The sequence below is a fragment of the Lepidochelys kempii genome, chromosome 11 (assembly GCF_965140265.1).
Source record: "Lepidochelys kempii isolate rLepKem1 chromosome 11, rLepKem1.hap2, whole genome shotgun sequence".
Taxonomy (NCBI): domain Eukaryota; kingdom Metazoa; phylum Chordata; order Testudines; family Cheloniidae; genus Lepidochelys; species Lepidochelys kempii.
Genome location: NC_133266.1, coordinates 20,547,865 through 20,560,023, shown reverse-complemented (window position 1 = coordinate 20,560,023; position 12,159 = coordinate 20,547,865). Strand labels below are relative to the sequence as shown.

General features: G+C 40.0%; 1 protein-coding gene across 1 annotated transcript in view; it reads left to right on the top strand.

Annotated features, from left to right (window-relative positions):
• LOC140895919 (von Willebrand factor D and EGF domain-containing protein-like) overlaps nt 1-12,159 on the top strand; it is a 282,268-nt gene that overhangs the window by 179,179 nt on the left and 90,930 nt on the right. The window contains 2 exon segments of the mRNA XM_073306827.1: nt 8,618-8,713; nt 10,872-10,967. Coding sequence (XP_073162928.1) covers nt 8,618-8,713; nt 10,872-10,967 — 192 coding nt within the window.

Here is a 12,159-nt window from a genome sequence, read left to right as displayed (position 1 = left end):
GGCCATAACCTTTATCGTTGGCAGCTCCTAGTGGAATAATCTATTTAAAATCAATAGATGTATAATTTACACACATGCACCTGCACGTACACACACTATGTGTATAATGCCTTTCGTTCTGAAGGACTGCGTAACACAACATAAACTACATACATATAGGCAGCCCATTACCACTGAAATGAAAATACCTCGAGGGAAACTGCCAGCTGGTAAGCAGACAATTAGAACACTAAAGAATAAGGGACATGGAATGTTAGGGGAAAATCCCCTACCCCTATTAAAATGACCATGAGATCATTAATATCCAAGAAGAGCAGACAAGACCTAGGTGTAAGTTCTTATTCAAGAGCTGTGCACACAGTAAGCTACCTGGAAATCAACTTATCTGCCTGAGAAGGAGACTGCTAGAGACAGAGCACGGTCAACCTTGCCAGGTAACAAACTACAATTACTCATCTGACAACGTTGATGAATATGCAACAGACTTTCAATATATTACATACTGACATGAATGCTCATTTCTCTTCCTGGTCCATTGCATCACCTTGGTCATTCAGTATCTCATTATCTTTCCCATTTTTAATAGCCTAGTACTGTAAGTAGGGATGGTCTCTGAGTTCAATAGCTCTAAAATTATCAGTAAATATATTTGGATATGTTCCAGAACTAAAGGCATAATACAACTAAAGGAAAGCTCCAGGGTCATACAGCTGTTCATTTACTTTATGTTTTTCTAATCCATAATGCTTGTATTTCAAATAATCATATTTATATAGGCACACATCAGTCTGACGCTAGCACCAGCTAGGTAACTCACATCACCACAGCGGTGTAGAAGGATGAGAATATTATGGATGCAAACAACTGTCACCACACCCATCCCAATTACATTTGCAGCTGCTTCTGTGTCTTGTAGCAATTTGTTCTCCTGGAGTGCATCCCTTAGAGCTTTCCACAAGATTATTTTTACCATATGGAAAGATAATTTATTGAGAAAGTGGTTAGCAGCTCTGTCAGGAAGACATGCAAGGCTAGAGCTAGCGATGCATAGTCCTCACAAGGGTTTGATTTGGATAAGCATCCAAAAGTTTGGATGCTCATCTGAACGGGATGACCATGTTGGATCCGTAAAAGGAAATCTTTAGGACACAAAAAAAGTGTTCTTAGCAAGATGTGTGTGGTTTTACATACATATTGTGGCCCGCCCATCCCAAGGTAGAACTGAATTTGTTGTTTTACGTTATTTAGGCATAAAATTAGTTATCTTGTTTACAAAGCCAAATCAATGTGCATAAAAAAGCTCAGCAACACATACATCTAAAGCTTAAGACTCGTGCAAAACTAGAGCTATGCTACCCTTCAGAGGAATAAAAGGACAAAAGTCCTCAGTGTCCCAAATCCATAACATGTTCTTGGAGAGCTGTATGCATTGGGACCTTCATAGAGGCAGATATATTGTTACATCTGTCTACCTAGTGATCTGCTGAGCATCAATTGGTATACCCACTGAAGGGCAGAATGAAAACTTTTACCGGAACTGGACTTCAGTTAGTGTCAGGACAGTAAATCCAAAATAATGACACAATGGCCAAAGCACACTAATTTTGGCAGATTCAAAGGCGAAAATGGCATGCAGCCAGCTCAAGGCTGTATTTGGAGTATGGAAGCATCCAGTCAAGGCTTTCCGCACTGCAATCAGAAAAATGCTTCATTTGGGCAGCTTACCTGAGACACATATCACATCTAGTGAGACTTTGAGCCAGATCCCCAGCTGGTCAATGGAGCCATGCCAACTTACCCCAACCAGAGATTTGGCCCTTCAGTTCCTCTCATAGGGAAAAGGACAGTGCTATTTCTGTGAAATTCAAGCAGCATCACTAAGATATTCTTGTTACCAGAATAGACACTCTCTCCAGTTTTTCTAGTAACAGACAATACATGTGATACTCGTACCCAAAGAACTCAAAGTTCCAGTTTTAACACTGATCCCCACCACATTCAAATATGTTGGTTTCATTTCCCCCCGACCCCCCCACACACTTGAGTTCTTTGCTTCCATCTGCATTTCTTGACAAGACTAGTCTGTGACATCAGAGTTATTTTTGAAGCTGTCCCACACGACGTAGTCTTACTGTCATGCCTCTCCTGTTCTCACTCCTTGTTTTTGTGAATGCTGTCGCAAATCAAGATAAAAACTAAGCAGAAATGGAGAAACATTAAAATCATGTGCATGTGCAAGAGGCTACACTTTGACCAGTCAAACCCCCTGCTCTCCAAAACAATAGAAAAGTAACAAGAAAGATAAAACTGTACTAGGATTTCCTAAAAAGCCACCTGAAAACCAAATTGATAGTTTTAAGGAACTGTCACTGTTTGCAGATTCATAAATCATGGGGGGGCGGGTTGTTTTTTTTTAAAAAAAGCAGATTTATGACTTTGATTTAAAGGAATTATTTTAAGTGTGCATCTCAGAATGAGTGTTGTCCTCCCCCTTCCCACTTACATTCATTCTTCTGTAAGCATCACCTGTAAGCTATATCCTGACACATTTACTTGGCCTGCCAGAATAGATGTTATTGCTTGGGATTACTTTCTGCCTTCCATCTAGAATGTATCATTCAGGCCAATTTTCTCAGCCTCTGCAGGGCAAAGAAACCCAAAGCTGTCTTGAAAAGCATATCTCCCAGTCAGCGCAGCTGTGCAGGCCTCTGTCTCCTTATCACCAGCTTGATTCGGGATGGGTGATGACAGTGATTATTGTACTAGAGCTAAATAGGCTCTGCATGATCATTTTCAGGAAAAGCTAGTGCACAGTCCTTCAGTTGCTGCAGTGTGCTCCGAAAACATCCTACATTTAAAGGGTTTGTCACTGTCAAGATTTCAGGCAACTGATTTAATATTGTCTCTGTCATAACTAAACTCTAGTTTCCTAGGGTAGCTTTAAAGTCTGGGCTGTTTGAGCAATACTGTAATCCATCAGAAGGGGATATAAACAATGAAGGGGATACAAGGTATAATGGGGTGAATGAATCAGAAGTTCTCAGCCTGCTGTGTTAGGTTCAGCATGAAGAGTTTTCTGTTTGCTCCTTCAGATTCTAAGGGCAACAATTGGTTTTTATTACTAGCTTCAAATTGATCAGGAATTATTAGTTATCACTGACTAATAATGTGACTGTTTGAACAGAGAGATATTCTGGGTTACTTATATCATCTGCAGCTGTAGGAAAGCATGCCCTGTGCTTAACATTGCCTCAGGGCTCCTTTGGCTTTGCTTGGTAGTGTTACATTTTAAGGGAGCTGCTTTTGAGGTTGAGATTTAAAAAGGTATAGTGGAAGTTGTTGTTGGTAAGTATATACGGTCAGCGGGCACTAATGCTGCAGGAGAGGAATAGCTGTTACAGGGAACAGAGTTCCTATGTATCATCTTGCTTGTTCTGGCGACCTATGACTACACAGGAGAAAGAATTGTATACATCAGTGTGACGGTGTGAGCATTGTCGATGTCTATTATTTTAATTCCTACATTTATGTTTCTTGCTCCACTAAAATCACTCTTCACCTGAGATGTTGCATGAGATCATCCCTTTTTCCAAACCTGAATCATCAGCTCCAAAAAAGGGTTTATCTTAGGTGACCAGATGTCCCGATTTTATAGGGACAGTCCCAATATTTGGGGCTTTTTCTTATATAGGCACCTGTTACACCCCACCCCCTGTCCTGATTTTTCACAGTTGCAATCTGGTCATCCTAGTTTATCTTAACCTTAGTAAACCTAACTTTCCATAAAGTAAAGAACATGGCAGTGGGTTTTTAGTTCTGATAACAGTGCCCTGCGTTGCCAGCAAGCTGTCTCATATCAGATTCGTTATAGGATTTAGAGCAGTAGCCATGTTAGTCTGAATCAGCAAAAAGAACGAAGAGTACTTGTGGCACCTTAGAGACTAACACATTTATTTGAGCATGAGCTTTCGTGGTCTAAAACCCACTTCATGAGATGCATGCAGTGGAAAATACAGTAGGAAGATATATACACACACACAGAGAACATGAAGAAATGGGTGTTGCCAAACCCACTATAATGAGAGTGATCAATTAAGGTGAGCTATTATCAGCAGGAGAAAAAAACCTTTTGTAGTGATAATCAGGATGGCCCATTTCCAACAGTTGACAAGAAGGTGAGAGTAACAATGTGTGTGTGTGGGGGGGGGGAATTAGCACGGGGAAATAGTTTTACTTTGTGTAATCACTCCCAGTCTTTATTCAAGCCTATTCAGCAGTCTCTCACTGGAGTCTGTTTTTGAAGTTTTTTGTTGTAATATTGCAACTTTTAGGTCTGTAATCGAGTGACCAGGGAGATTGAAGTGTTCTCCAACTTGTTTTTGAATGTTATAATTCTTGATGTCTGATTTGTGTCCATTTATTCTTTTACATAGAGACTGTCTGGTTTGGCTAAGGTACATGGCAGAGGGGCATTGCTGGCACATGATGGCATATATCACATTGGTAGATGTGCAGGTGAACGAGCCTCTGATAGTGTGGCTGATGTGATTAGGTCCTATGATGGTGTCCCCTGAATAGATATGTGGACAGAGTTGGCAAAGGGCTTTGTTGCAAGGATAGGTTTCTGGGTTAGTGTTTTTGTTGTGTGGTGTGTGGTTACTGGCGAGTATTTGCTTCAGGTTGGGGGACTATCTGTAGTCTCCCAAGATCTGTGAGAGTGAGGGATTGTCTCCCAAGATCTGTGAGAGTGAGGGATTGTCCTTCAGGATAGGTTATAGATCCATGATGAACCTCTCCAGTGCATCATATTTTGAAATTGGCGCTCTTCCACAGAGGCCGTGGGGTGGGACTAAGAAAGATCAAAACTAGTTAAAATTAATAAATGTAGAATTCTGCCTAATGGGCATGAAAATGGAATTCTAGTTAAGAAAGTTAAGGGAAGGGAAAGTGAGGCAGAAGTGTCAGTGGAAGGGGGAAAAGGAAAGAAAGTTATCTTCATTTACATACAGATTCCTTGTGAGATTGCTATCAATGAGAGAGAGAGAGAGAGAGAGAGAGAGAGAGAGAGAGAGAGAGAGAGCACAAGCACACATGAACATAAAGTTAGAAGGGCTCTAGCCCTTCAGAATATGTTTGGCCCTGAACCTTCAGCCTTTACTCAAATTGAACTCCCACTGACCTAATTTACACCTGAACTCCCTTGGATTCCAGCTGTTGTCTACGTATGGAGTGGAAGGTCTGGCAGGAGGAAAAAAACCCAACCTGAGAGCTTATTGTTGTATTCTCATTGCAAAGTAAGGAAATAGTTATCAATTAATTTTTAAGAAACCCAAAGGAGGTATATATTGGAATAAAACATGGACACATAGCATCTAAGACAAGTAACCTACCCTAGAAACTACCTGCTAAAGTGTGATTCTTGGTATATGGTGAGAAGAAAAAGTAGTTAGTAAATTGAATCATGGAGCATTCGCTTTTGACAAAGCCCTGCTTAAATGCTTTCTACAACGCTTTTGTTACCACCCTCTTTCGTGGCTTTTGCAGGGGGGTAAAGTGGGGGGGGATGTTTTCAAGGGCCTGTGATATCTAGAAATTGCAAGGTGTGACTGTCTGCTGGGGTTCCCAGAATATGTGATCCACTGTGATCCTCTCAGCCTCAGTAACACTCCATCTTGTCTGCCTTGCCAGCAAACTCTTCAAGACTCTGCCAGTCCAAACCATGCCTAGCAAGTAACAATCAGTGAACACCAGTTCATCAGTGACATCCTTCTTTGCTTCACTCAGCCCCTCTTACTGTAAAACCCACAATACCTTATCAAGTTCTCTGCTCCTTTAAAGAGACAATACGCAGCAACTTATGAACATAACTGGGGTTGACAAACCCTCCACTTCAGTCAAAGCCCTGAGTTAGTTTATGGTAAAAGTAAAACAAGTTTATTAACAAAAGGACATAGGTTTAAGTGATACCAAGAATAAGAAATAAGGATAGAAATGGTTACAAACAAACAGAAGTAAAAATATCCTTCTAAGAATAAAACTCGTCTTAACAAACTAGAGTCTTTTGTTCAAAGCAGTTTTTCTCACCATAGTCTTTCTTCCAGCCTTACTGGTAAGACCTTTAGCCAGGACCCAAGACACCGAGCTCAAAACACTTGGTTTCTTAGACTCCTTAGGTGAAGCATAATTCACAGGCTTACCTGGCCCCTTCTTCATAGTCCAGTAAACCTTTGAAATGTTTTCCTCTGAGCCATGTCCCCAGATAAAGTACCTTTCCCTTGCTGGGTGTAGATGCCAGGCTGCCCGATGTAAATTCCATGCTCATTCCTCTCCTACTGGTGATTTTTACAATGCAGATGATCTTCCTGCAATCTCCAATACCCATTGTCTTTGGCCACTCTGGTTTGATTTACATAGGAGAGCAGGCAGGACCACAGTCCTTTGTCTAGGGAGGGGCAATTTATGCCCTGCCTGACACACATTTTAAGAACAGTTTTCTGTACATATTTGTACTTTTCCATACATCCCCCGTAAATGCACCACACAATAATATTAATGACCAACATACTACCGGTTTGCATTGGGTACCTTGCATGACACCTTTTAGATTCAGATTCTGACACCAGAGAGATAGGTACACTGGACTAGTCACTGCTGAAACTCACTGCTGGACACCAGCGAGCCCCTTGCCTTCTGGCATAGGGATGCTCTTAGGGTCACATGAGTACAGATGATCTAACTTTTATAGATGGCCCCAAACCAAACCCTCGATCTCATTGCTGTAAACTTTGGGGGAAAAGTTTAGTGTCCTGGAATCAAAAATACAGATTTTGCTGTGTGACTCTCTCTTTGTAGCAAGCTAAACGCCACCAAATTAGGGTGGGGGGTGAAACCCAGAGTCAGATTTTGAGGTCCTCTCTACTAAATTCTAAACCTCTAAAATATTTTATAATTAAATTATAATACAGTACAAGAACTTAGGTTACAAGTCTGCTACAGGAGAGACATGAAACAAACAAAACACACATACACCAAAGGAATTAAGTTTTTGTTGTCATTGCATCCTGAACTCATTCTGGTTATGACTAGCAGTTACAACACCTGTTACTTTACCAGGAGTGCTGACTCATTGTTAGCCTTACCCCGTGGCATACCCCTCCCTCTCGAAATGACCAGGGACAATGACTGTAGTACAAGACAGAGAGGGTGGAGGGAAAAGGAAAAAGAAGAGGGACAGTTTAAGGGCTTGGTCCCTGGAAGTCCCTACCACTTTGAATCTTACCTCACCAGCAGAGTAAAAATCAGCTTATCTGAGAGCAGATCCCTGTGCTGAAAGACCCTTAGCACAGAGTAATATCAAAGACTAGGAGACAACTGAGATCAGTGCAGAAGCACAAAGAGAAGACTGCTAGTATGGCTGCATCTGCAAACAAGTGTAAGAAATGGACCGAGTGATCAGGTAGGAAGAGTTATTGAAGCAGTGTGCCCGGTTTAGGGTCCCAGAGACATAGGTAGCATTAGCTTCCCAAACGATCAGAAAATACCAGAGGCAGGCCTGAGAGGATGTTATCCTTCTATTGCACGATGAATTACTGGCGTTTTGGACACTAATTTCTTGTAAACAGTTGCAATATTCTTGCTTGGAGAGTTTTTGCATGACTTTATCCTCGACCAGAGACAGTAAAGATTCCTGTTCTTTGTAGCCATTTGAGTGGTTTATTTGTAACCCATTCGATGGCAAGACCATTGTACAGGACATGCCAAAGCACTTGCTGTACCACAAAATGGAATGTATCATTTGCACAAGGTCTCAAAGTGTGTTGTTATACAATGGTCAGCATATGATCACAGCATTAATATCTAAATCAAACACAGCATTTGCAAAATTCTGTGTAGTAGCAGCAGGTTGAAATGCCATGTGACTTAGAGGTTATAGAATTCAGCTGAAATGATTCTAGTAGTTGGAAAACTCCACAGTTTTTAAAAAAGTGTCAGAATTATACAGTTTATCCTGATTGGCAGCAAGATAAAGATGTGTCTTTATCACATGCATAAATTTAGTGAAAAACTAAATATTTGAACTTGTCGTGCAACAATTTTGCCATATTTCAAAACAGATGGGAAACATCTTGTCTTTAGCCTTGATTGATAAAATACTAAAAAGTTTTCCTGAAATTGTCTGAAGTTAATCTATTCTCTTCAAGTCCTTTCTGAACTGATGAATGTCTGAGAACATGTTTTTCAATCAAGAGGTGAAAGCTTTCACAAGAATTTGGCAATCAACAGTAATAAGTGGTACTGGTCTGTCTGCAGCTGCCACAGAAGATTTCTTGTTTGCTTTTTCAAGAATCATTGTAATTAATGCCTCTCTCATTTCTCCGCTGAGGCAGTTCTTACTGAAGGCTCACTGAAAGGTTTTTTGCACAACGGAGCTCAGCAAATTTCACAAGGATTTATCGAAGATAGCAAGCCCCAGAGTTTAAAACTTTCACATCCAAATTACCTTTTTGTTTTTAATTACAACAACTTAACCTTACAAAATGATGTAAATACATCCTGAAGTAAAGTCTGCCTGAATACGTACCATCAACCATGCTCCTCATTTAATATGTAACTGCAGGTATCTGTGATCCCATGTGCATGAATGGAGGGAAATGTATAAGCCCAGATGTCTGTGACTGCCCATCTGGTTGGAGGGGCAAGCGGTGTAATAAACGTAAGTATCTCTGCCTCCCAGCAAACACAATATTGTGTTGTACATAGGCCAGTCAGAATGACTTGTAATCATTTTTAATATTAGAAAAGAATATAGTGAATAGACCTTGTTTTGCTACTTCGGCATTTTACAAAGAAAAACAGTTGTATGTACAGTTTTATGTACAAAATGATATAAACATTTGATGTTTACAAAAAAGAAAGGTGGGGGAACCAAGGGGTTCTATCTCATGCAGCTGTCTGTTATGCATATTTTTATGGAAACTCATTTTTATGGTATTAAACTTGAAGTATTGATTTTAGGTCATACCAACTACACATATTTTGTTATATTTTACAGAGAAATGTCATATATTTCAAAATACAGGACTATTTAAAGCCTGTAGTAAAGCCTTCCAAACTGATATACTTTCAAGGTCATCAGATGCATTGCAGTGCATAATTCTGAGACTGATGTATTCTTACACTAAGCCTACCACATCTCACTGCAGTTTACATAAAAATGCAATTAAAAAAATCACCTTATCTTAAAATGTTTCAGGGAATATTTTTTCTTACATAGTTATTCATTACCATGATGTTGGCGGATAAGCTGAATAAATTTAAGAACAAGATGACACTGTGTGGGAGATGGATTAATGTATTGCCTTTTTCACCCTAGGAGTACTGGTGATGAATAAGGCTTGGGAATCAGCACAATGTTAATTTCAGTGCTGTTCCTAAAGTATAATATTGATCATTTTTCCTCAGTGTATATTTACATATACAGTACATATACACACAGAATCATAATGTATTATATATACTATGTATACACATACATATAAAATAATCCCAGTGACAAACATCACTGTCATAAATATAAAGGGAAGGGTAAACCCCTTTGAAATCCCTCCTGGCCAGGGGAAAGCTCCTCTCACCTGTAAAGGGTTAAGAAGCTAAAGGTAACCTCGCTGGCACCTGACCAAAATGACCAATGAGGAGACAAGATACTTTCAAAAGCTGGGAGGAGGGAGAGAAACAAAGGGTCTGTGTCTGTCTATATGCTGCTCTGGCCAGGGACAGAACAGGAATGGAGTCTTAGAACTTTTAGTAAGTAATCTAGCTAGGTATGTGTTAGATTATGATTTCTTTAAATGGCTGAGAAAAGAATTGTGCTGAATAGAATAACTATTTCTGTCTATGTATCTTTTTTGTAACTTAAGGTTTTGCCTAGAGGGGTTCTCTATGTTTTTGAATCTAATTACCCTGTAAGATATCTACCATCCTGATTTTACAGGGGGGGATTTCTTTATTTCTATTTACTTCTATTTTTTTATTAAACGTCTTCTTGTAAAACACTGAATGCTTTTTCATTGTTCTCAGATCCAAGGGTTTGGGTCTGTGGTCACCTATGCAAATTGGTGAGGCTTTTTATCCAACATTTCCCAGGAAAGGGGGGGTGCAAGTGTTGGGAGGATTGTTCATTGTTCTTAAGATCCAAGGGTCTGGGTCTGTAGTCACCTAGGCAAATTGGTGAGGCTTTTTACCAAACCTTGTCCAGGAAGTGGGGGTGCAAGGTTTTGGGAAGTATTTTTGGGGGAAGGACGCGTCCAAACAGCTCTTCCCCAGTAACCAGTATTAGTTTGGTGGTGGTAGCGGCCAGTCCAAGGACAACGGGGGGAATATTTTGTACCTTGGGGAAGTTTTGACCTAAGCTGGTAAAGATAAGCTTAGGAGGTTTTTCATGCAGGTCCCCACATCTGTACCCTAGAGTTCAGAGTGGGGGAGGAACCTTGACAATCACTTAAACTGTGTTGTGATGTAAATGAACATCACACCCTATTTATTTGGAACATCTGATATGGGTGTATCATATATCATACAGAAAAGAGTACCTTAATTTGTTGGTGCCAGTGTACTTGACCTAGTTCTTGATGTTACCAGCAGCCACTCATTTTGAGAGAACTCTTTCTGGGGAGGGGAGGTAATATCACAGAAATTCAAAATGCTAATTATGGTATCTTGTGAAGAAGATTCATTAAATTCTTTGAGATTCCACCATTTTGAAAATAACTATGTGAAGCAATTGCCAGCATGTTACCCTCTAAAACAGCTCATGCACATGAGTACACTCATGGATCTTCTCATTTGCCCACTTTTCATGTTGGTTTTTTCAGCTGTTTGTCGGCAGAAGTGTCTGAATGGTGGAGAATGTGTAGGCCCCAGTATCTGTGCATACTCTGAAGGATGGATAGGAATGCTGTGTCAGACTCGTAAGTGCTTCTTTCATTAAAACACTATGACAGCCATCCTTATAAACTGCATATATTTTCCATATATGCAGTGCAGTTGTAACCGTGTCAATCCCAGGATATTAGAGACACAGGAGGGTAAGGTAATATCTTTGATTGGACCAACTTCTGTTGGGGAGAGAGAAAAGCTTCTGAGCCACACAGAGCTTTTCTTCAGGTCTGTGTAAATTCATCTCTCTCACCTACAGAAGTTGGTCCAATCAAAGATATTACCTCACCTGCCTTGTCTCTCTTATATCCTCCATGATATTTATGTGACTTGAATAACGTGATAATAAAACACTTAGGATTTAATTCTGCCTCCCTTACTCTCATTGAGTAGTCCCTTATTCCATGTGTAGAACAATTGTTTTCAGTGGGACTACTTGACTCAATTTAAGGGCTTGCGTATATGGTAGAGTAATGCACCCTACAGAAGTGTGATTTCTAAAGAGCACTAATATGTTGCATGTTAATTGATCGATGCAGACACTTCTGGTACACACTAGAGGTTCTTTAGTGCACTTTAACAGAATACTGTTTGAAACAGCTTTATTGTATGCGCACAGGCAGGGTCTACATGCAATTACAATATAAACACATGAGTGTGCTTTAGAAATCATACCCTCGGAGGGTGAATTATCCCACCATGTGGACAAGTCCTGAATAGAGGAGAGAGAATTAGGCCTTAATTTACTTGAATGGATGCTATTTTAAAAGGTAGGAAAATCTTCACATTTTCAAAATGCCAACATGAATACTTTTAAAATAACCCCTTACTATATTTGTAACCCAAATGCTGCAGCACTGTGCAAACCCGCAAGCCAGCAAAGTTTCCATGTGCAAAGAGACTGAACAGTGTGGCCCGAGGGGAAGAACATTGGTTATTTTAAATGTGTCCCTTGGATTCATGCATGTTGCTAACATCACAATGGAAAGGCAGTAAACATTTGGGGATATAAGTAAAGTGTCACTCCTTCTCTCCTTTTCCATTGGCAGTGTATAATTATGTCTTGCAATCTTTCTGGCCCAGTTACATCTCATCAGTTGTATAATTGTCTCTGACCCAAACACATATATTAGTTCACATTTTTTAATGTTTTAAATTATTTACTAGTTAATGACTCATACCTAGTCCAGTTCATCCCTCCCCCCATCACCACCACCAAAGGCA